General features: G+C 38.4%; 2 protein-coding genes across 2 annotated transcripts; one reads left to right on the top strand and one right to left on the bottom strand.

The window, feature by feature from the left end:
- The first annotated feature begins 920 nt into the window (after positions 1-920).
- LOC132903744 (uncharacterized) lies at positions 921-9,479 on the top strand. The gene is made up of 9 exons (XM_060952618.1): positions 921-1,038; positions 1,393-1,543; positions 2,014-2,105; positions 2,815-2,904; positions 3,236-3,288; positions 4,293-4,955; positions 5,480-5,609; positions 6,963-7,090; positions 7,569-9,479. Exons 2-9 carry the CDS (start codon positions 1,404-1,406, stop codon positions 7,707-7,709), a joined length of 1,437 nt encoding a protein of 478 aa, XP_060808601.1. The 5' UTR covers positions 921-1,038; positions 1,393-1,403; the 3' UTR covers positions 7,710-9,479.
- Positions 9,480-9,828: 349 nt separating this feature from the next.
- LOC106140776 (protein ERGIC-53) lies at positions 9,829-25,262 on the bottom strand. The gene is made up of 13 exons (XM_060952774.1): positions 25,031-25,262; positions 21,510-21,664; positions 20,419-20,591; positions 18,830-18,945; positions 18,153-18,317; positions 17,719-17,831; positions 16,723-16,851; positions 15,480-15,578; positions 14,672-14,757; positions 14,172-14,239; positions 13,717-13,804; positions 12,071-12,199; positions 9,829-11,112 (listed from the first exon to the last, which is right to left on the bottom strand). Exons 1-13 carry the CDS (start codon positions 25,212-25,214, stop codon positions 11,076-11,078), a joined length of 1,542 nt encoding a protein of 513 aa, XP_060808757.1. The 5' UTR covers positions 25,215-25,262; the 3' UTR covers positions 9,829-11,075.
- Between the last annotated feature and the right edge of the window lie 339 nt (positions 25,263-25,601).

Below are 25,601 nucleotides of genomic sequence, written 5' to 3'. Positions count from 1 at the left end.
AATTTTTTTCTGTCTGAAAAGGCTCTGTTATGCTTTCACGGCTAAACTGCTCTACCGATTTCATGTGAAATTTACGAAGTAAAAACATAAAATGAAAATTGGTTTTAATCACTAAACACGGGTAATTTTTGCACTAAATCAAAAGTTTGTGAAGGAAAGTAGGTACATAGTTGTTAAACTCGAACGTAGTTGAAGACCCATTGGTAGGCTGAAATCTATGGGTGAACATTATTTTTGTACGATAACCTCTTATCAGTAAGTACCTAACTGGTTTATGAGTAACCAAAATACCAGCTTTTCTTGCCGCTCGCGGCTCGCATGAAATGTATCTACAAAGATCCCTTAATATGCATACTCCACTATAGTTTTGCAAATTTTCATAGATATGGTTCAGTATTTTTGACGTTAAACTGAAAGACGGACAAACAGGCACACATTTATTTTATGATGAGGGAATATAAAACAGCCGCAGCGCGTGCCTTGCTTTGGTGGCAGGAGCCAATGCAAGAAGAAATGTCTCTATAGGTACGAAAAGCCTGCCGCTGTTGGTGCGGGGTGAGTTAATTTCATAGGCTTCATGATGAAATTATGCGTTGATGCCCATCGTATAATTTATAAATAATAAGCTGTATTCACCTGAACGTGGTCTTACAGTATTTAAGAGACTTGGCTCTGTCTATGTCGCAAGGGATATAGACGTGACTATAGGTTAGTATACGTACACAACTAAGCTAAAGATGTGAGCTAATTTTGGTTGTTGGGACTTCGACAGGCAAAAGACGGCGTCTTCAGCATTTCATTTTAAACATTTCAATTAAAAATATTAACAAAATAGGGAAAAAGTTTTGGTAAGGATATTGGTAACACTGAATGTGACATTGACAATCATTGAGTGACAAGACAAAACTTTTTCTGTTCACAAAAATAAAACTTGTTTTTGATTTGTTTGTTTGTTTTTCAAATGCCGGTAAATGTGAAATTGTTTTGTTATTATTAGTTTTGTGTTGTAATTGTGATGTGAAGCAATAAGAAAATTATGTGAGTATTTTTTAACTCTTTTAACTTTTGTTTTCATACTTTTTCTTTGCTAGACAAAACGATATAGTGTAGTGTAGTATTAAAAAACTTATGGCTTACCTCGGGCCCCGGGCTCCTTTCCAGAGAAGTGAGGATGCAACCGGGACTAATAGCCAGGAGGAAGAAGAATATTTATTTATTTATTTTAAAAACTTATGCAATTGTATGAATGCTTTTCTTGATCCTTGAATAAGTATAATTTATTGCTCTCCAGAGTGGTGAGGATGCAACCGGGACTGTAGCCAGAAAGAAAAAGAAAGAAACTTAAATGCTTATGAAAATATTAGTTTAAGGTATGACTAACTGTGTTTGCAGATGGAGCATCAATGGCTAACTATAAAAACACAGCGAAAGGCGAGCTGGTGGCGATCTACCGGCTGGAGTTCTACAGGAACCAGAAGAAATGGAAGTTCTGTAAGAACGAGAAGAAGGATGCAGCGAAACATATTAAACAATCTGCATCCAGGTGAGTATACATATAAGCATAATAACACCTGAGTCAGTGCCATTGGTTGAACAGTTAAGGTGGCTGGCTAAAATGAACAAGTAAGGCGTGTGGTTTCTTCTTTTATTAACATCCAGGGGAAATGAAATGGAGTGGTTCTATTCCTTTTTATATTGATGCCAGGAACCACACCGCACTACATACACATACTTATATAATTATGTTTTTATCCCTTACTGGGTAGACAGAGACAACAGTCTTACAAAGCTTGAAAGGCCATGTTCAGCTGTTTCCTCAATGATGGAATAGAGGATGATGGATGGATTTTGCCATGAATGTTATCTTTTACGACATCCATGGGAAAGATATGAAGTGGCCCTTCCTTGAATTGTATAGTGCCGCTCACCACAGGGCACTATTTGAATCTCAATTCCATTGTTTAAGTCTATGAAATTTTTCAACAATTTTAGTCATAAGAACTTTTTTCCTAGATTGAAGCTGAACGAGACGTACCGAGTGGAGGAGCCGCCGGAGGTGGAGCCCCCCGCGCCGCTCGACGACGCCTTCCTCGACACCGACTCCGGTCAGAACCACTAGCTGTGCTCACGACTTCATCCACGTGGAATAGTTATTTTGGGCATCACTGAAGCCCTCAAGGATGAATAACTTTCCCCGTTTTTTTCACATATTCCATTATTTCTTTGCTCATTATAGTTGCGGCGTGATGTTATATGTATAGCCTAAAGCCTTCCTTGATAAATGGTCTATTCAACGCAAAAGCTATTTTCCAATTCGAACCAGTAGTTCCTGAGATTAGCGCGTTGAAATAAACACTCTTCAGCTTTATAATAATAGTTTAGATTTACAGGTTACCCAGAAGAGAAGGTTTCAGTGATTAGGTCGCATTTTGCTGCTATGTTTTCATACATGGTTGTGAAGTTGCTGTAATTCATTGTGGTGCAATAAAAAGTACATACATACATACATATGGTCACGTCTATATCCCTTGCGGGGTAGACAGAGCCAACAGTCTGGAAAAGACTGAATGGCCACATTTAGCTATTTGGCTTAATGATAGAATTGAGATTCGAATAGTGACAGGTTGCTAGCCTATCACCTAAGAAAGAATCCTAAGTTTGTGAGCCTATCCCTTAGTCGCCTTTTACGACATCCATGGGAAAGAAATGGAGTGGTTCAATTCTTTTTTGTATTGGTGCCGGAAACCACACGGCACTGCCGGGAACCACACGGCACAATAAAAAGTTATAGTATATTATTAACGTTTAATGCAGACGAGAACGGCAAGGAGCAGCCGAGCCCCGCGCCGGCCGCGCGCCGCCGCAGGACCTCCATCCTCGACCTCCAGCTGCAGCCACACTCCGGTAATACCCTACACGTACATATAAAGTTAGTCTTCTACCAAGCTCCAGAAATATTCATTTATTCTTAAAATCACGTATCCGTTGCGGGGTAGACAGAGCCAGCAGTGTTGCAATACTGGTAGGTGTTTGGCTTAATGATTGAATTGAGATTCAAATAGTGACATGTTGCTAGCCTGTCGCCTAAAAGAAGAATTCTAAGTTTAAAAGCCTATCCCGGAATCGTTTATTATGACATACATGGGAAAGAGATGGAGTGCACTTATACAATGTTGTGCTAAAATTAAATTATAGTATTGTGATATAAGCTAATCGTTTACACCTCTGTGTGTAGATGTGGACGAGTGGGCGGCGCGCGGGCGGCGGGCGTGGCGGGGCGCGGACCAGGTCGGTCACACACTATACTAATTATTCTCTATAATCGCCGCACATTCTCAGTTGCACCCTCCCCATAGTGCTTCGCATTCTCAGTTGCACCCTCCCCATAGTGCTTCGCATTCTCAGTTGCACCCTCCCCATAGTGCTTCGCATTCTCAGTTGCACCCTCCCCATAGTGCTTCGCATTCTCAGTTGCACCCTCCCCATAGTGCTTCGCATTCTCAGTTGCACCCTCCCCATAGTGCTTCGCATTCTCAGTTGCACCCTCCCCATAGTGCTTCGCATTCTCAGTTGCACCCTCCCCATAGTGCTTCGCATTCTCAGTTGCACCCTCCCCATAGTGCTTCGCATTCTCAGTTGTACCCTCCCCATAGTGCTTCGCATTCTCAGTTGCACCCTCCCCATAGTGCTTCGCATTCTCAGTTGTACCCTCCCCATAGTGCTTCGCATTCTCAGTTGTACCCTCCCCATAGTGCTTCGCATTCTCAGTTGCACCCTCCCCATAGTGCTTCGCATTCTCAGTTGTACCCTCCCCATAGTGCTTCGCATTCTCAGTTGCACCCTCCCCATAGTGCTTCGCATTCTCAGTTGCACCCTCCCCATGGTGCTTCGCATTCTCAGTTGTACCCTCCCCATAGTGCTTCGCATTCTCAGTTGTACCCTCCCCATAGTGCTTCGCATTCTCAGTTGTACCCTCCCCATAGTGCTTCGCATTCTCAGTTGCACCCTCCCCATAGTGCTTCGCATTCTCAGTTGTACCCTCCCCATAGTGCTTCGCATTCTCAGTTGCACCCTCCCCATAGTGCTTCGCATTCTCAGTTGTACCCTCCCCATAGTGCTTCTACAAAAATAATCTTTCTCCATCGTGATCGATGGAGATCGAATTCGGGACCTTTTAGTTTAGAGGTGAGAATCTGACAACAGGCCGTCAAAACGGTTCAATTCCACTAAAACCTTGCAAATGGAATTTTAATAGTATAGTATAATTTATTTTTTCATATCACATTTACCAGGTGTACTCATCAGAGCTGCCAATGCCCGAGACCCTGCAATCTCGGCCGCCCGCGTTCGCGGGGTGGCCGGACACAGACCAACACACAGCGCCGCGCAACATGTTGCAAGACATGCTGCAACACGTCCCCACACAACAAAACACCAGGCGAAACGACGCAGAAACTATAAAGCAACATATTGACAGCTTCGATCCGATTTCTGGACGAATGGAGCAGAATTATGTTCTTATGAATCAAAGCACCGGCAGGAATGTGTATCAAAAATGTCAAATGAGACAGAATATGTGTCAGTATAACGCCCAAAATGCGTACAATTATGAGCTGGGTTTGAAGGCAAATGTTGAGAACAATTTGGAACAAGGATTGAAGCAAAACATGACGCAGAACGTCGCGTATGATCGCGGATACGGACTACCGCAGGATTACGCGCCAAACGTTGAAGAACATTTGACTTACGGTTACGGGCGGTTCGGATACGATTTTGAGCACAATTTGAAGGAGCACGTCGATGATAATGTTTTTGTAGAGAACTTGGAGGAGCCGGCGATGGAGGGATTGCTGGAAATGGAGATGGAGTGGGGGCGGGAGGGGGCCGAGGGTGGGCAGGGGGCCAACGCCGAAGCCGAGAGGTGGCTGCACGAATCTTTAGCGCATTTTTGTTTGGTAAGCTATCATCTTAATTGGGTTGTTCATTATTAATATTGCAATTGACTGTTCTTGTTTTGTAATGTTTTTTAAATGAACTTCGATTCGGTTATCGGTTGAAAGGCACAATTTTTGCATGCACGTAACATCTTCACAAACTCATACGATGTGAATTACTTTTCAGTTATTTAATAGTTGACGGGAGGCAATCGGGATCATTACGCTTTTGTATATTTTAACAGTAAAGGTAACATAAACACTACATATTGTAACGGCTTAATCTCTTGCGCGCAGACAGAGCTTATTACATATGTATATGTATTTTACAGGTACAGATCAACCCAGCATATTTTTTTTAATTTGTAAACTTCGTCTGACTACATTTAGATTAATTGAGCGTAACAAAACATACAAAGTTAATTTCGCATTTATAATATTAGAAGGGATTGTGTGTCAAATAACGCAAAATTCAGGAGATTGAGGGAACTATACCAACCAAATTGTGGTTCTTGCGCCATCAGTGAGCATTATGACCGCCGTAGGAGCCGACAGCAGAAGAAGGCGGGACCGCAGCGTGCGATGCGTCGCTGTCCTCCGGCGACAGCGCGGTGTTTATGCGCGGCGCACATGCGCGCGCGCATTCCTCGGAGCTGCAGCTTGTTGGCGCCGACCGTGAGTAGCTGCTTTATTATATATACATATATATCTATTGTAGTAAGATTGATGTGCTTAGTAAGTAAAATTTACTTGAGTTGACAATAAATCCAGTGGTCATGAGGGAACATGTAAAAGAAAAAAAAATACTTGAATTCTTGTAACAAATACATATATGACTCTGTCGCAAATCTCAATGTCATATGATACTATTTATTAATTAATTTAAACTTAATGCACGTAAAATACAGGTGGACTTAATGCCACAAGGCATTCTCTGCCAGGCGGACCTTTGGATTCTCTCACAAATCTCAACCGATGAAAGAAAATAGTGTGTATACAGGGTGACTTTTAATTCAACTGCATAAATTTAACTGTTAAGTGTACTCATCTTTAGGATATTTAAAAACGTTAAAAGAAAAATATCAGTTCATATTTCAGAAAGTACGAAAAAAATAAAAGTATCAAAATCCACGATCCTAAATACGTAATATCACCCCGGCCGGCGGAAAAGCGACGCGTAAGATTCAGAGGTCAACGACACAATGCATTCAGCTGAGCGATCTCGACAACTCTGTACTTTACTGACGGCCTCTGTGGCTCAGCGGTAGTACGCTTGTCTGTGACACCGGAGGTCCCGGGTTCGAATCCCGGTCAAGGCATGATGAGAAAAGAACTTTTTCTGATTGTCCTGGGTCTTGGATGTTTATCTATATAAGTATTTATTATAAAATATAGTATCGTTTAGTTAGTATCTCGTAACACAAGTTTCGAACTTACTTCGAGGCTAACTCAATCAGTGTAATTTGTCCCGTATATATTTATATTTATTTATTTATTTACTTGATCTTGATACTAGAAAAATAATTTATTTTTCAGACATTTATTTACATGTTTAGTTTTAATTTCTTTTGTAGTATTGGTCTTTAATAAAGCGTGTGACATAGTTTTTGAGGGTTTTTTATATGTGAAAATGATGATGTTTAATTTAAATAAAAATAGGCTCAAACGGCTCAGAAGCATGGGTATAGTCTATGTTTAAAAGGATGCAGTTGTTTTAAATGTCACCCTGTATAGATAGGTCCTGTAGAAAAAATATCTGAATGATGTTCGATTAGTGGCTTCGGTTGCGCGACTGTGCTTGTTCGTCTAATTTTGTTACTTTATTTATCATTTTATTAGGTCTTCATATTTTGAGCGCCCTAGCTACATTTAAAAGGAAAAGAATTTCAAATTTAAAAATAAATCTGTCTTATTGTTGTTATTATAAGAATTCCTTGCCAAATACTGTAAGAGGTGTACTACTACCGTTGTATTTTGGCGTAAATAAATAAATAAATAAAAAATGATGAAAAGTTGTGTGATTGTCAGCGTGCGCGTGCGCCAGCATGTCGGCGAGCGAGCTGGCGCACATGTCGTCGGCGGCGCTGCGCGGCTCGCTGCGCGCGCACGCCGCCGCCGCGCGCCGCCTGCTGCGCGAGCTGCGGCTCCGCGCGCAGGTGACTGGCTCACGTCTCTCTCGCGTACGGGCTGGTCGGGGACAACCCTCTCTAGGCTGGGAGGCCACGTTCAGGTGTATGGCTTAATGGTGGACGTGAGAGAGATCAATAGAAATAGATTTATTTTTAAAATAGGACACGATGTAGGTTGGTGACATTTGATATATAGTATACAAATGCCACAATTAAATCTACTGCTTTAGAAGCGCACATCAATAGTGAAGAATAAACATGCGTGTGCCAGCTACTTCTCTTCCCGTGCAGATTTTAAAAGCCAATCAAGGGAATGGCGAATAAATTTTAAGGCGTATCTACTTCAAGGGGGTGATGGTAACTTACACAAAAATAGAAAGATTTACCAATTACGACGACTCCTGCGCACTTTCACTCGTCGGTCCATAATAATATTGACCCGATCTTTCGACATGACGTCCCTGATTCACTGTTCATACAGCATGTAGTATATTTTTATTCCCAGCCGTACGGCATGTCGCACGACCCCACCCGTTGTTCCGTCCCCACCCGCGATGTGCCCCCCACCACTGCGGGCCCCCCCCCTGTGCCGGGGACTGAACGCTACGTGGCCGGCAGAGGACGAGGCAGGCGGCTGCTCACTTGAGTGGATTAACTCCGTTTATAACAAAATTTAAGTATTGTTTTCTCTTCTAGCAGAACAGGGTTGTTCAATATAGTTTGGAAATAAAAAAAAAAAACATATCAAGTAAATTTATGTTAGTAACAAAAAAAATCTTTTATGATGTTGCAAATATTATTTTTGTAATATTTCTTAGTTTCGCAATGGGTAAAATAGTGTCTGTTTTATCGAGTTCTGAAAATAAAAGACTATTTAGTTGACATATTCTGAAAATCCTTTAAGGCGGAAACATAAACGAATGTTATGTTTGAAAACATTGTCTAAAACTACTTTCATTTGTTTAATTTTCATTTAATCAATCTCTCATCTGTATAATATTTATTTATTATATGAAACAAATAATGCTTCATTCTAAAGATGTTATATTCAATGTTCCTATAATTAGGGGTACAACATAGTATTATTTACAATGTAGAGTTTCTTATAAAGATAAATAATTTTTAGTAGGTATATAAACTGTGAGACTGATGTGTTCCTGCCAAATAATAGAAATTGTAGGTACCTTTATGTCGATACCTAGAATATTATATAATTGTAAACTTATTGAAATCGTTAACGTAAAGGCAGCAATGCCAAATAATTTCTAGTGAAATGAAAATACTTTAAGGAAAAGAGATATATTTATTGGTATGGTGTTTCTTCCTTATCTTCTTAAATTTAAGAGATAACAGTTGTCGGTGGAGTCAAGTGATGCTTCCTCCATTTATCTTTTTCCTCTGTTATTTTTTTATTTGTTGGTATGTTGTAATGTTTACTTTTTGCTTTATTTGATCAAAATATTTGATTGCGTTTCGGTGGGCGGTAATATCGCGATAAAAATATATTTCCACAGTCGCAATGACACCGTTTCATCGCTCCACGTGAAACGCTATAAATATTGGTTCTACGAAAAACGTTTTTAAATATAATGGAAATGCCCTAATTCCCTCTCAATTAAAAATAATTATTTAGTTTAAAGTTGAGGGGCTTTCAACTCAAAACCAGAAATATCTGAATTAAAAAGTGATTTTAACTTTTCATCTGTTTCTAATTGTGTAAATTAGAAATAGATTTGCAAGGCATTATTTGAGCCCGGCTCTGAGCCAAGGACTGTAAACATCTCTCATTTCTCAACCTTTGTATCTTGTAGGTATATAATAAATATTTTGTTTTGAGGGAAATGTTACCATTATTCTTCCAATGTGTCATATTTGTAATTAAGTGTTACCTAGAGCAAATGTGCAAAATATATTTTATACTGAAAAAAAGCCAGTCTCATTTCGCATTTGGTGCTGGTAATGAATGTTAAATTCGAAAAAAGAACTAAAGGAAATTAATAACGAAATATACACGTACTTGGCAGTTGACGAAACAAAGACTTGAAGTTCTTTTGCCTGACCGCCAAGACATTTAAAAAAAATGTTGCCATACGCACATTGATTTTTGTTCAGGTCGAAATACCTAATATCACAAGGTATAAAAGTACTGGATTGTTTAAAAATGTTGATGATTGTAAATTGATATGGTTAGTGTAAGTTTTGATATTATATTTGTTATTCGCGCACTGACTGAACACAGAAAAATATGAACAATTTCCGCTTTAATTATTTTGTTCAAAGTGGGATGGCTTTTAAGAAGAATGTGATTTTATTGTCGGTGCGCGGATGCGTTGTCATTACAAAATATTTAATTGTTATAAGACTGTAGCCAGCATGGCGAGGTTGTAACAAATGTTGATTTTGGAATTGCTCCAATAAAAAGTTTAGACTGAGCTTAGTTTTTTATTTATAACTTTGAACGAAGAATGTCTCGTTCTGTCTAGTCTAGACGATACGGCTCTGGCTATCGATGGTTCCGATTGGAGATAGGTTCTAAATGGCGTGGTTGTCTAAATACCTGAGGGGTTAGTGCGAGTTTGAGTGCGAGATTATTTGCTTGTTTGATCGAGTAAAACTCGCTATTACCCCTCTGATCTTAAACATCCAACAGGCTCTCTAGACTAGACAGAGCCTCTTGTAAAGACTGATAGGCCACGTTCAGCTGTTTGGCTCAATGTTAGAATAATGTAATAAATAACACAATTTAATGTAAAAAAATGCAGTCGTCATTTTAAATCCATTTATTAAAAAAGAAACTTATCATATAAATGCAGAAGAAAGAATAGATTTCAGTAATTTAATTACAATATTACAACCGAGTTTTTACAAAAAATAAAGTCATTCGCAGACAGCGACAATATAAAACTTGTTTGACAAAATAACAAAAGTATATAATCAGTTACTCATTTTATTCTTTAAAAGATTTTAATCAAGACGTAGAGCTAGTAAAAAAGTCGAGACAAAATAAAACACTACTAATTCCCTTTAGAAATGGCAAAGAAATAATCTACAGTATTGTAAACGTTTTTAAAAAGGAGGAGTTATTTTGGCAAACCACACTTATGTAAACATTCGAAAAAAATAATTTAGGAAGAAATAAAGAATTAAATGGATATTTTAGGAGTGACATATTATTCTAGGTGTTATAGTTACCTTTATTTTCTATTTCAAGGGCCATTCCTAAGGAAAACATATTTTAATATATAAATATATTATGTACAGAATTTAAATTAACTCCTTACATATAATGATGGTAAGAATTTGGTTATGCGCCGCCCACATTTCGTTTCGTTTGTAAAAAAATATATTTACAATAAAATTCAATACTAAAGCCTTAGAAAATTATCAACAGGTAAACGCGCACTTATCGACATAATTATTAGTTTTTACAAAAAACAAACAATTATAAATTTTGGCATATTAAAATTATCTGTTTATAGTTTTATTAGTTTTTATTGTTCACAATTCAAAATAATTTATTTACATGAAACGGTATCTACATTTTTGACAAGATGCAGATGTTAGGTACATTTTTGTACCAAAATTAATACGGCTTCTTTTTCAATATCGTAAAAGGAGACTTAAATACGTGAGTCAACTAACTTGTCTCTTCACGGCATGTAACGTTTGACTTACATGCTATTTTGAAGCTTAGCCAAGCAGATTACGCATTCGAGAAAACATCATGAGAGGGAAAAAAAATCTTCATAACCTGAATCTCTCAACTAAGTCAGAAGTATTCTAGCGCAGTGGGATTCGAACTTGGATACCTTGGAATTTAAAATAAGCCTTCGCGTCGAATACCTTAACCTCATGAGCAGAGCACCGACGCTTAACTATAGACAAGTAAATTTTATATAAAAAATACATAATTATTAGCCTCGATTGAAAGTAATTAAATAATAATTTATATATATAGATTATTGTGACGTTACATAAGGAGCTCGTGGGCAGCGCGGTTCTCACTTCTAACTTAGAAGAACTTCTTGGCTTGTGCTTCTTTCCTTTCTCTGGAAAAAAGAATAAAAAATCATTTATAGTGACATATACATATATGTATAATGTGCCGTGTGGTGCCCGGCACCATTACAAAAAAGAATACGACCACTCCGTCTCTTTCCCATGGATGTCGTAAAAGGCGACTAAGGGATAGGCTTTTAAACTTGGGATTCCTCTTTTAGGCGATGGGCTTGGCATTAAGCCAAATAGCTGAACGTGGCCATTCAGTCTTTTCAAGACTGTTGGCTCTGTCTAACCCGCAAGGGATATAGACGTGACCATATGTATGTATGTACATATATAATCACGTCAATTTGGCCTTTCAGTCTTTTCAAGACTGTTGGCTCTGTCTACCCCGTAAGGGATATAGACGTGATGATATGTATGTATGTATGTAATCACGTCTACATCCCTTGACGTTTGGTTGTACGACTCAATGATGTAATTGAGATTCAAATAGTGACCAGGTTGCTAGTCGATTGCCTACAATAAAAATCCCATGTTTTTTTAGCCTCCTCTTAGTCACATACATACATACATAAAATCACGCCTCTTTCCCGGAGGGGTAGGCAGAGACTACCTCTTTCCACTTGACCTGACCCTTTTAACCCTCTTAGTCACCTTTTAAGATATCCATGGAAAGATATGGAGTGGTCTTATTCTGAAGTACCGGGAACCACCCGACATTTTGTAGCTGACAGTTGGCATAGATAAATATTACAACAGCTCATTCATGAGACGTCATGCTGCTACGGTCTCCTCTGTGCCCTCTTCACCTTCGGGACCCCTATATCGTGCCTTCTCCTTTGGTCTACTTCAGCGCTCACCAAGTTAAGTAGCTCGCTATCCTCTGGCGGCTACTTGCAGGAACTCGTGTCTATAGCTAAACTCACGACCTCTTCAACATTTTTAACTAGTCCTATTAAAGGTTGCAGTAACTGTATGGACGATGATGGAGTGACCTCTTACCTGTATATGTGGTAGGAGAGCAGCACGGCGAGCTGTGCGCCCGCCACCAGCAGCAGCGCCGCCAGCGACGCGCACGCGGCCGGCGGGCAGGACAGCTGCGCGTGCGCCGCGCCCGGGGCGCTCGTGATGCTGGGGGGAACACGAGGTATCACTTACTGACGTCACACCACTTAGATCTAATTATATCTACTGCCGCTTCCTAAGCGCATGTGTAGGAGAAGCGGCGGAGCAAACTACGTTGCAGCATTTTCACCGGACGTCAATTTACAAATATTGATCTCTTAAATCTAAACAGTGGACGAATAACATTCACATTAAAAATATGAATGAGTATAATTGATTTTAACACGTTTTGTACTTAGCAGAGAATACATGTTTGAAAGACTGTTTTTGGCAATAAAAATATGACATAACATATAATCACGTCTATATCCCTAGATCGGGTAGACGGAGCCAACAGTCTTCAAAAGACTAAAGGCCACGTGCAGCTGTAAAATATTCAGTAATACACATCTATAATAATATTATAAAGAGTTAAATTCATAACTGTTCTTTTCTGTTTGCAAGGGCTAATTCAAACTCATTTTTTTAATTATTATAGGACAGTTCAAACGTCACTTAATAATTGTCATATCTATTGATTTCACAACATTGGTTGACGTCGAATAAATTACTTCAAACCAAGTTTAATGAACATTAACCTGATCAAAATAATATTTTACCGTCACTAGGTACATTATATGCCGTTGATATGACCATGTTACCAACACGGAGCAGCACTAATAGTATACGTATATTTTTAAACTAGAGGCCGCCCGCGACTTCGTCCGCATGGAAACCCTATCAATCCCGCGGGAACTCTGGGATAAAAAGTAGCCTATGTGTTATTCTGGGTCTTCAGCTACCTACATACCAAATTTCATGGTAATCGGTTCAGTAGTTTTTGCGTGAAAGAGTAACAAACATCCATACATCCATACAAACTTTCGCCTTTATAATAGTAGTAGGATTTAATTAATAATAAATTAAAATGGCGTCGCGTGTGCCGCGCTTCGGATGAAGAAAATGAATAAAAAAATAAATAAGAATAAGATCATCCAATATTTTAGAATTATTTGTAGGTAATTTGTCCGATGCTTTCTTATTGTAAAATTTCCAATAAAATTGAGGATCTATCCTTTAAGGTACCTAAATATCTAATATCTAATATGATTATATTAAAATCACTGTTAAATGTTTTTTTATAATAACATTTTGATTTTTTCAAAATTTGCAGCCCATAAACCTTCAGTTCTGTTTTGACACTTCGTATAAACTTGCTCTAGAAATGAAATATGCAAATACACGATTTTTATATATCTAATTCGTATATATAAAATTCTCGTGACACAATGTTCGTTTCCGTACTCTTCCGAAACGGCTTGACCGATTCTCATGAAATTTTGCGAGCATATTGTAGGTCTGAGAATCGGCCAACATCTATTTTTCGTAGCCTATATGAAAAATACACCTATGAAAAATACATTTTTTTAACAAGAAATTACTTAAAAAATATTTATATGGCAAAAAGACACTTGCCGGGAGCTGTCCCGGCAAACGTCGTACTACTAGCTGTAGTAGAAACTAGAAATATATAAATAGCTCACCGCTGGGCGACCCCCGCCACCGTGGTCTTCACCTGGTTGATGGAGTCCCGCATCTCAGCCAGGAACTGCGGGTTGATGGCGGAGCCGCCTGGAATGTGTTGACATTTCTTTGTTATTATAATGTCATTACGCTAGCGACCCGCCCCTGCTTAGCATTTACACATATAAATCTTCTTCTTGTATCACTCTATTTATTAAAAAATACTGCATCAAAATCCGTTCGTTGTTTAGTTTTATAGATCTAAGTATACATACATACAGATACAGGGACAGGCTTATAAACTTGGGATTCTTTTTTTAGGCGACGGGCTAGCAACCTGTCACTTTGTATGAATATCAATTCTATCAGTAAGCCAAACAGCTGAACGTGGTCTATCAGTATTTTCAAGAATGTTGGCTCTGTCTAGCCCACAAGGGATATAGACGTGACCGTATGTATGTATGTATACATTTACCTCCCCCCTGCGCGCCGCCCGCCGCTAACAAAGTATCAGACTTCCGCGCCACGTCGATAACGAAGCCTCTGCAAAAGATAAAAAATATATTATACATTGACATATATTATATATGTAATATATAATTTAAGTGCCGTGTGGTTCCCGGCACCAATACAAAAAATAATAGGACCACTCCATCTCTTTACCATGGATGTCGTAAAAGGCGACTAAGGTATAGGCTTACAAACTTGGGATTCTTTTCTAGGCGATGGGCTAGCAACCTGTCACTATTTGAACCTCAATTCTATCATTAAGCCAAATAGCTGAACGTGGCTATTCAGTCTTTTCACGGCTGTTGGCTCTGTCTACCCCGCAAGGGATATAGACGTGATTATATGTAGAATAGATTTATTTTTCAAAATTGGATACAAGGTATCACTTTTTGACGTCACATCACTTAAATCTAATTATAATATATACTATTCTATAGAGTAAGAGAGTGAGTTGTGAGCACTAACTTGAGCTCCGCTATAGTGTTGATCATGAGCTGATTGTTGGCAACTAGCGCGTCCCAGTCGTGGCGGGCGATAGGCAGAGACGGCATCTGTAACGTTTGAGGGGAATTGTAAAACATACACACATACCCTAAACATACATACGTACCTTAGCATTGCCACGGAAAGGTAATGAAAAGATAAATTTTGTTAGGTACAAATACTTAACATATATTATTTTTATAAAGATAACATACATACATACATATAGTCACGTCTATATCCCTTACGGGGTAGACAGAGCCAATAGTCGTCCCGAAAAGACTTAATGGCCACGTTCAGAATACGTGATGAATAATTTTCTCCGTTTTTTTCCACATTTTCCATTATTTCTTTGCTCCTTATAGTAGCAGCGTGATATTTTATACAGCCTAAAGCCTTCCTCGATAAATAGTCTATACAACGCAAAAATAATTTTTCAATTCGAACCAGTACTTCCTGAGATTAGCGCGTTCAAACAAACAAACAAACTCTTCAGCTTTGTAATATAAGTATATATATATATATACTAGCTGTCCCGCCAAACGTTGTTTTGCCATATAAATAATTTTTAAGTAATTTCTAGGTAAAAAAAAAATGTCAAGTGTGGACAACCCTTATCAATAAGAGGTATGAAAAATAGATGTTAGCCGATTCTCAGACCTACTTACTGAATATGCATGCAAAATTTGGTTAAAATCGGTAAAGCCGTTTCGGAGGAGTACGGAGACAAACATTGTGACATGAGAATTTTATATATAAGAGATAGAGATATAGATAATTATATATATACCTGCGCGGGCAGCTGCCCCGGCGGCGGCGCGGCCTGCCCCTGGCTGTGCGAGTACACGGCCGTCAGCATCGACAGCGAGCTCAGCTGCTTGCCCAGCACCTGCCGAGGGGGGTTACACATGAAAATTAAAATTAAATGAAAAATGCATTTATTTCTTTAACTGCAAAGTATACGCTATACATTGTTAGGATTTTCTATTAAGCAAAGTAATCCTGCTCTTTCTTAACATATACAGGGTGACTTTTAATTCAACTGCATAAATTTAACTGTTAACATCTAAAGGATATTTAAAAACGTTAATAGAAAAATATATCAGAAAGTACGAAAAAATATTAAAGTATTAAAATCCACGATCCTTAATATGTAATACCACCCCGGCCGGCGGAAAAGCGACGCGTAAGATTCTGAGGTCAACGACACAATTCATTCAGCTGAGCGATCTCGACAACTCTGTACTTTACTTGATCTTGATACTAGTAAAATAATTTATTTTTCATACATTTATTTACATGTTTAGTTTAAATTTCTTTTTGTAGGATTGGTGTTTAATAAAGAGTGTGACGTAGTTTTTGAGGGTTTTTTAAATGTGAAAATGATGACGTTTAATTTAAATAAAAATAGGCTCAAACGGCTCAGAAGCATGGGTATAGTCTATGTTTAAAAGGATGCAGTAATTTTAAATGTTACCCTGTATACACAACACAACAGATATACACGGGACTCATTGCGCACATCGAGTTAGCCTTGACTTGTGTTACGAGACACTAACTCGACGATGCTATATTTTATAATTAATACTTATACATAGTATAGATAAACATCCAAGACCCAGGCCAATCAGAGAACGTTAGTTTCACAGCCACAGTGTCCGCCAACCTCCACACTTGTTATGCCTACCCCCACACTTGTTATACCTACCCCCACACAGTTTTGCCAGCCCCCACACTTTTTATACCTACCCCCAGATGCTGCCAACCCTCACGCTTGTTATATCTACCCCCACACAGTTTCTGCCTTCCCTCACACTTGTTATACCTACCCCCACACAGTTTTGCCTGCCCCCCACAATTGTTAAACCTACCCCCACACAGTTTCTGGCAACCCCCACACTTGTTATACCTACCCCCACATAGTTTTGACTGCCCCCACCATTGTTATACCTACCCCCACAGAGTTTGTACCAACCCCCACACAGTTTCTCTCCATTCCCGTATAATTTCTGTCTACCCCCACATAAAATTACCTCGTCAATCTTCTTGTTGATGTCTCTGAGAGTGTCGTGCATGTTGGACTGCCCCTGGAAGATCTGGCGGAGTTCCCTTTGTCCGTCAGACTCGAACCAGTCATCGAATTCGCCTTCTTTGTCTCGCACCTGTGAGAAGGAAAGAGAGAAATAATTACGATTAATAATCCTGAGTGATGTATGGTTCATGGGATCAATAGAAAAAAGAATACTGCCACTCTGTCTCTTTTCCATAGATGTCGTAAAAGGCGACAAAGGGATAGGCTTATAAACTTACGATTCTTCATTTATGCGATGGGCTAGCTACCTGTCACTATTTGAATCTCAATTCTATCTTTAAAAAGCTGAATGTGGCCTATCGGTCTTTTAAAGACTGTTGGCTCTGTCTACCCCGCAAGGGATATAGACGTGACTATACAGGGTGACTTTTAATTCACCTGCATAAATTTAACTGTTAAGTGTACTCATCTAAAGGATATTTAAAAACGTTAAAATATCGGTTCATATTTCAGAAAGTACGAAAAAAAATAAAAGTATCAAAATCCACGATCCTAAATACGTAATATCACCCCGGCCGGCGGAAAAGCGACGCGTAAGATTCAGAGGTCAACGACACAATTCATTTAGCTGAGCGATCTCGATAACTCTGTACTTTACATGATCTTGATACTAGAAAAATAATTTATTTTTCAGACATTTATTTACAAGTTTAGTTTTAATTTCTTTTTGTAGTATTGGTCTTTAATAAAGCGTGTGACGTAGTTTTTGAGGGTTTTTCAAATGTGAAAATTATGTCGTTTAATTTAAATAAAAAAAGGCTCAAACGGCTCAGAAGCATGGCTATAGTCTATGTTTAAAAGGATGCAATTGTTTTAAATGTTACCCTGTATATATGAATGTATGCACTCAATGTCAAATATAAGTGTTCGCTATGTCTATCTATATCCGTGGGACCGGTTATAAATGTGGTAACATTTTAATTGTATTCGAATATACCTCGTCGGGATGCTCCTTCCTGTAGTCCTCCTTCTGCTGGTCCAGCTTCTTCTGGTACTCCTGGTACTCCTGCGACAGCTTCTGCTGCTCGTCCGAGCTGATGGGCTGGCTGCCTGCGGGCAACCACGGCTGGTATTACATTTATCCCCTCTTCTATATACGCCGTGTGGTTCCCGGCACCAATACAAAATGAATAGGACCACTCCATCTCTTTCCCATGGATGTCGTAAAAGGCGACTAAGGGATAGGCTCACAAACGTGGGATTCTTTTTTAGGCGATGGGCTAGCAACCTGTCACTATTTGAATCTCAATTCTATCATTAAGCCAAACAGCTGAACGTGGCCATTCGGTCTTTTCAACACTGTTGGCTCTGTCTACCCCGCAAGGGATATAGACGTGACCGTGACGTATGCATGCAACCGGTGGCAATTACCTTGCTGCTGCGCCGTGTGCAGCGACGTGGTCAACAGGTGTACCACGTCGTGGTCGTCGGCGAGGCCGCCCGTGGCCGCCGACAGCCCGAAGTATCCTCCGCGCGGAAGGACCACGTTCTCGGCGCGGAAGCACAGCTCGTAGTCCGCCTCGTTGGTCGTCATGCCTTTGAGATAAATGTTATAATGGAATTTATTTATTATTATAGTAATTATAGTAATTAAATTTTACCCAGCAGCGCCACCTACAAAAGAATAATAAGTAGGTTTTTCGCTAATAACACGGGAACTTTATTTTTTACCCAGATGAAAAGTACCCTATGTTATCTTTATGACTCTTAATTCAAGAAGATATGACAAACAAACTAATAAACTTCGATTTATGTATGTAGATGATGATAAAGTGCCGTGCGGTTCCCGGCTCAAATAGAAAAAAGAATAGGACCACTTCATATCATTCCCATGCAATTCGTAAAAGGCAACTAAAGGATATGCTTATAAACTTGGGATTCTTCTTTTGGGCGATGGGCTAACAACCTGTCACTATTTGAATCTCAATTCTATCATTAAGCCAAACAGCTGAACGTGGCGTAGCAGTCTTTTCAAGAGTGTTGGCTCTGTCTACCCCGTAAGGGATATAGACATGACCATATCTATGTATGTAAGGATAGTGACTCACCAGCGTGGAAGTAGACCGTCAGCGTGTTGAGGTAGTACTCGATCCTGGCCCGGGTCGGGAACGGCTTGTTCCGGAAGTCGCGGAGGCAGCCCGAGAGCAGTTGTTGAGATCCGTCGCTGGGGACGTACAGACAGTCTTACATTTATACATACGCGTTCAAACAAACAAACAAACTCTTCAGCTTTATAATATTAGTATAGATTATTAACATTATTGGTATATGTGTGTATGTATAAGCAGTGCCCTTGTATTAAATACATACATACATACATATAATCACGTCTATATCCCTTGCGGGGTAGACAGAGCCTACAGTCTTGTAAAGACTGATAGGCCACGTTCAGCTATTTGGCTTTAAGATAGAATTGAGATTCAAATAGTGACAGGTTGCTAGCCCATCGCCTAAAAGAAGAATCCCAAGTTTATAAGCCTACCCCTTAGTCGGCTTTTACGACATCCATGGGAAAGAGATGGAGTGGTCCTATTCTTTTTTGTATTGGTGCCGGGAACCACACACATACATACATACATACATAAAATCACGACTCTTTCCCGGAGGGGTAGGCAGAGACTACCTCATTCCACTTGCCACGATCTCTGCATACTTCCTTCGCTTCATCTTTTGACCTGACCCTTTACCAGGACGTCCTTAATTCGATCAAGATATGTTCCTTTATGTTACATTACATTATGACACGTTACATTTATGTTGTTAAGTTTATATTTAAAGGTACAAGCACACAAAACGCAGGTCAGAAGCGTAGTAGGAAAGTGGTCGCGCCCGCAACGCGATGTAATATAAGAAAGTCGTCGCAGCTGTCACACTGCGCCGCTGACGACGTGCGTTTGGTTTGCTCAGGCCTTTAAATTTAAACTTAGCACCATACCATAGGTTACGTTCAACAGGGGTTGGACAAATTATTGATAATGATAAATTAAAGGCAGAAATGGATCCTATTGGTTAGAAAAAAAAAGATCCGAATTATATAAAAATGGACAAAACTTGAAAGTGTACTTAATTGGCTAGAAATATTTCTAAAATGTTGAAAATTACCAATTTATTCCCGAAAATGACGCAATGATCTGTCTTACATACAAACAAAGATATAATCACGTCTATATCCCTTGCGGGGTAGACAGGGCCGACAGTCTTGAAAATACTGATAGGCCACGTTCAGCTGTGTGGCCTGATGATAGAATTGAGATACAAATAGTGACATGTTGCTAGCCCATCGCCTTTATAAAGAATCCCCAATTTAATAAGCCTATTTCTTAGTCGTCTTTTACGACATCCATGGGATAGACAAAGAGTGGCCCTATTATTTTTTCTTTTAGTACCGGAAACCACACGGTAGTCAGCATAGCGGCAGGCATGTCTTAAATGTATTTTTTTTTGTATAATGCTATAATAATAATTACGTCCTGGTAAAGGGTCAGGTCAAAAGTACCCGAAACCGCCGAGCTTGCATGAAGAGAGTTATGAATGTGAGAATGAGCGAAGGAAGTATGCAGAGATCGTGGCAAGTGGTAAGAGGTAGTCTCTGCCTACCTAGCCTACCTGATTTTATGTATGTATGTATGTATGTTACCTCTTATGATCGAAAGCCTTAGTGCCATCATTGACGACCGCCATGATGTAGGGGTTGTTATGCTTGTTGTCGTTGTCGAAGGAGTCGAAGATCACGCCCAGCCCGTTCCAGCGGTCCGACGAGCCGAACACCTCGCCGGTGTAGTCGCCGCGCTGGCTCGTGTACCAGAACGCCTGGATACGAGAAACTTATTCATTTATTTATTTATGTGCCATGTGGTTCCCGGGTGCCGTGTGGTTCCCGGCACCAATAAAAAAAGAATATTATTTACAGGAGCATTTATCACAGTAATAATAGTAAACACAAAATTATATACGGAGGAGCATTTATCACAGTAGTTCTCGTACAAAGGTGCTACTTATTTCAAAAGAAATCTCTTTCAGTATACCCGTGAGAGGATAGATGAATTTTGGAGAATCTTATTTAGTAAGTGTAGGCATGTGCCGTGTGGTTCCCGACACCAATACAAAAAAAAATAGGACCACTCCATCTCTTTCCCATAAATGTCGTAAAAGGCGACTAAGGGATAGGCTTAAAAACTTGGGTTTCTTCTTTTAGGCCATGGGCTAGCAACCTGTCACTATTTTAATCTCAATTCTATCATTAAGACAAATAGCTAAACGTGGCCATTCAGTCTTTTCAAGACTGTTAGCTCTGTCTACCCCGCAAGGGATATAGACGTGACCATATGTATGTATGTATATAACTGTAGGCAACCTTCTTTATGTACGCCATGACAACGGTTGATATGGCTTGTTAGTAGAAAAATATCAGATTTTTATTGTATCATATTGAGATATCTTGTGGGTGAGTGTGTGTGGAGAGTTAATAGAAATTCATAAGTATCAATCATGAATTTATTCGTGTAACTATATCGAGTACACTATAGTCTATAGTTCGTATCTCGTAACACAAGTCTCGAACTTACTTCGAGGCTAACTCAATCTGTGTAATTTGTCCCGTATATATTTATTTAAATATTCTTTATACAACTAACTAAGCTTCAACACGACTTTGGCCATAGACTATTCAACCACGCCATACGCCACGAGGTTGGACGAGTGCAGAATGCAGTGAAGAATGTTACTCACCAGGCCGTCAGCGCCTATTCTGCCCCGGCCCGTGACCTTGAACATTATGTCCACCTCCCACCAGTCGAAGTTTATGGGCTGCTTGGTCCATATCGCGCCCTTCTGACTCCTCAGCGAAGGCGCCAGGCGCACGCTCTCGCCGGAGGCAATGGCGTCTGTGGATCAAGGGGTATATTTCAAGTGGCGTTTGTACTTATTTATTATTAAAATTAAAATCTATACATCTTTACATACATACATAAAATCACGCCTCTTTCCCGGAGGGGTAGGCAGAAACTACCTCTTTCCACTTGCCACGACCTCTGCATACTTCATAATAAAATCTATACTAATATTATAAATGCGAAAGTTTGTGAGTATGTCAGTATGGATGTTTGTTACTCTTTCACGCAAAAACTACTGAACCGATTACGATGAAATTTGGTATGTAGGCAGCTAAAGACCCTGAATAACATATTACCTATAATTTTTTGTATGAGAATTTGTTCTTTCTATCCTAACTTATATTATAAATGGGAAAGTAAGTTTATTTGTTTGTCTGTTGTCTCTTCACGCGTTATCTAATGAACCAATCTTCTTGAAATTTTGCGTAGACATATATAATAAAGAGTCTGGAAAAGAACATTCACTTTTTGTACAGTTAAAAATTGAAGTTTCCGTGGGAAATGCGGAAGACCTGCAGATTCTTTTGTAGATGGCGGTAAATTCGCGCAGGTGCAAATGCTTGTTGTTACATAAAAAAATATTATAATTTATTCATTGTTATAACTTTTGTAAAAAAAGAACAGCCACCTCCTTTTTTGAAGTAGGTTAAATTTCCAAAACCTTCTCATAAATGTAACAAATAATGTAGAAAACCGCATCAAAATCTGTTCAGTGAAACGCGATATAATCGCGGACGAACATACACACATAAAGGTCAAATTGATAACCACTTTTTTTGAGACAGTTAAAACCTATTCTGACTGCCCAACGGACGCTGAACAGCTGTAGATATTAGAGCGAGTGGTTTACAACCATGGTCTATCTTATCAGATGTTATCAAACACTGAGCTACTAAACTACTATTGCCTTAAACCATTGAAAAGTATACATGTTTACATTCATTCATCTATACTAATATTATAAAGCTGAAGAGTTTGTTTGTTTGAATGCGCTAATCTCAGGAACTACTAGTTCGAATTAAAAAATTATTTTTGTGTTGAATAGACCATTTATCGAGGAAGGCTTTAGGCTATATAACATCACGCTGCATCTATTAGGAGCGAAGAAATAATGGAGAATGTGAAAAAAAAACAGGGATAATTTTTCATCCCGGAGAGCTTCAATGATGCCCATAATAACTTTTCCACGCGGACAAAGACTGAAAGGTTTTAGTAAACTTTTACGCTGGACTAAACCACGGGACAAAGCTAGTTATATTTTCTCGTTTTCCTGAAGTAACGAAGCAGTAACATATATTTATTGCTCATAAATTAAGATAAAACAATGTGTATATTATCTTATCTTTTACGTAATGACAGGTAGTAATGCAATTAATATTGTTTCAAAATTATGAATCAATTTTAAGGAAAATATCAATTTTTTTTATTGACTGACACATATCCCTTAAGGATAATTATTCATCCTTGAGGGCTTCAATGATGCCCAAATTAACTATTCCGCACGGACGAAGTCGCGGGCACAGCTAGTTATAGGTATAATTTTAAAAGATAAAACAAGTTGTCCATATACCAAATCACCTTCGCCATGTTTAAAAATGCTTATTCAATAACATTTTAATTTGCATAACAGTGAAATGCATTATCAAGAACTATGACATGAACATGCAGTGGAAATTAAACTTAAAGGGTATTGCAATATAACTGATAAACGCATAGCAGTGTCTATAGAAAAGTGTTATTAAATTTTTAACTTTGTGCCTCTGTTTCAAAACTGTTTTCTTGTAATTATGGATAATGGATTAGTAAAATTAGATAAATGGATAATCTTTTACCATTTCTTGCTGTTTGTTATTTCTTGCTGTTTGTTATAAGCACGCAATTTTTTATTGTATTATTGCTCGACACTGTTTGGTCTATCTTTTTAAAACTGTATTATTGTACTTATTTGTTTCTTATGACTGTTTGTGTAAAAAAAATAAAAAATAAAATAATGTAAGTGTTAACATCACCAGCCTACACAACCTATATAATATGTAGGCTGGTAATATATACTTATAAAGCTGAAAGTTTGTTTATTTGAACACGCTAATCTCAGGAACTACTGGTTCGAATTGAAAAATTCTTTTTGCGTTGAATAGACCATTTATCAAGGAAAGCTTTAGGCTATATAACATCACGCTGCAGAGCAAAGAAATAATGAAAAATGTAAAAAAAACAGGGATAATTATTCATCCTTGAGGGCTTCAATGATGCCCAAACTATTCCATGCGGACGAATTCGCAGGCACAGTTAATATATTTATATTGAATCTTTCCTGTACCTATGCCGTGAGCATTTCGGGTCCTTTTGAATGGGACAGATGTCAATAGATCTAATCCACATAATTATGATCACCCCTATTTCGGGAAGTGTAGTTAGAGACTACATCTTTCCACTTGCTTTATTTGACATTGATGTAAAAAATTAAATAGAAATCCTAATATTTTTGACTGTTTTTGCAATATAGTATGTAACTTAATGTGTATTTGAAGGCAATGTAATATTGTTTATATGAATGAATTGCCATGATATGAACATATAATAATATTTTACATCTTAAACAGAGCCAAGAAGCATGAAAACACTGAAAGGCTATGTTCAGCTGTATGGTTCACATTGGTATTGAGATCCAAAGGTAGGTACAGTAGGTAGTACAGGTACTAGCCCATCCTCTAAAATAAGAATTTTACTAAACCAAGTTTATTAGCTCATCCTGTTGTTTTTGAAATCCCTAATTTGCAAGGGAAGGATGTAGTCCCTCCCTTGATCCCATATCTCCTTCTCCAATCTATCATAATTATCTTTTTAAAGAAATGAAGCAGTAAATATTTATTTTCTAACATTACTATTCTTCTTAGTAAATAAGAATTCATTTGTGTAATACCTAGTACAAAAACATCAAGTAGTCTATCTAAAATTTATGAACATACTAAATATTTAATTCCTGAAATCTCGAGGGCACGTATTACGGTAAATATCGATATAATTTTGCAAATCGCATCGTTCAGCAATTTATACCGTGTCGTGCATTCGTGGAACCAAAAAAAACACGTTTTTTGACAAGTTTCCTCCGTCTCGCTCTAACACACGGACAATCTCTTAGAGGCGTCTTTTTCTAACCTGACAATTTTCACTGACGTGTCGCTGTCAGACTCTGAATCCAAACAACAAGAATAGTTTTAGTGATTTTATTCTATTTTTATAAGATAAATTACCTAACCAAGAAACTTGGATGATAATTAATGCCTTCAAATACCAGTTTGAAGGGAATAATAACGCCAATTTAACGAAATAAACGAGAAATATGGGTATACTCACTTCCTCCATACTCCCAGAAAGGGACCGACCCATCTTTTTGTGCTAAGTAAGGCGGCTTGAAAGAATACTTGTATTCGAATCGTCTGTGCACAGTCTGCGTATTTACACTCACTAATATGCTTAATAATATCGAAAACAACGCTAAATTTAATTTAATCGAAGACATGTCGACGAGCCGTTTCATCGCTCCCGTCAAGAAATTGTTGGTTTGATTAGACTGCTGTCATTCAGATAGAACAGCTGTCAATACTGTCAGGTCTGTAGGGTTACCATCAACGTTTCATATTCCGATCGGTATCACACTCCGTTGAATCGAAATTGAGTCGTTAAAAAATTGTTTCGAGATCGGTAAATGATAACCATTCTATTTCAGAAATTTCGTTTTCTACAAGTTTGTTTAGGTTTTTTACGCTTTTGGGATATTTTTTGAATAATTATAAGTTTTTTAACTTAATTATTAAAAAAATAAACATTTGACCACAAAAAAAAATACTATTAATAATTAGTTGAACTATAAATAAAATTAATATATATAATGTTACTCGATAGTCTTTATTTACATAATCGATAA

Source organism: Amyelois transitella, chromosome 29 (assembly GCF_032362555.1).
Source record: "Amyelois transitella isolate CPQ chromosome 29, ilAmyTran1.1, whole genome shotgun sequence".
Classification (NCBI taxonomy): domain Eukaryota; kingdom Metazoa; phylum Arthropoda; class Insecta; order Lepidoptera; family Pyralidae; genus Amyelois; species Amyelois transitella.
This window is presented reverse-complemented; position numbering and strand designations above follow the sequence as displayed.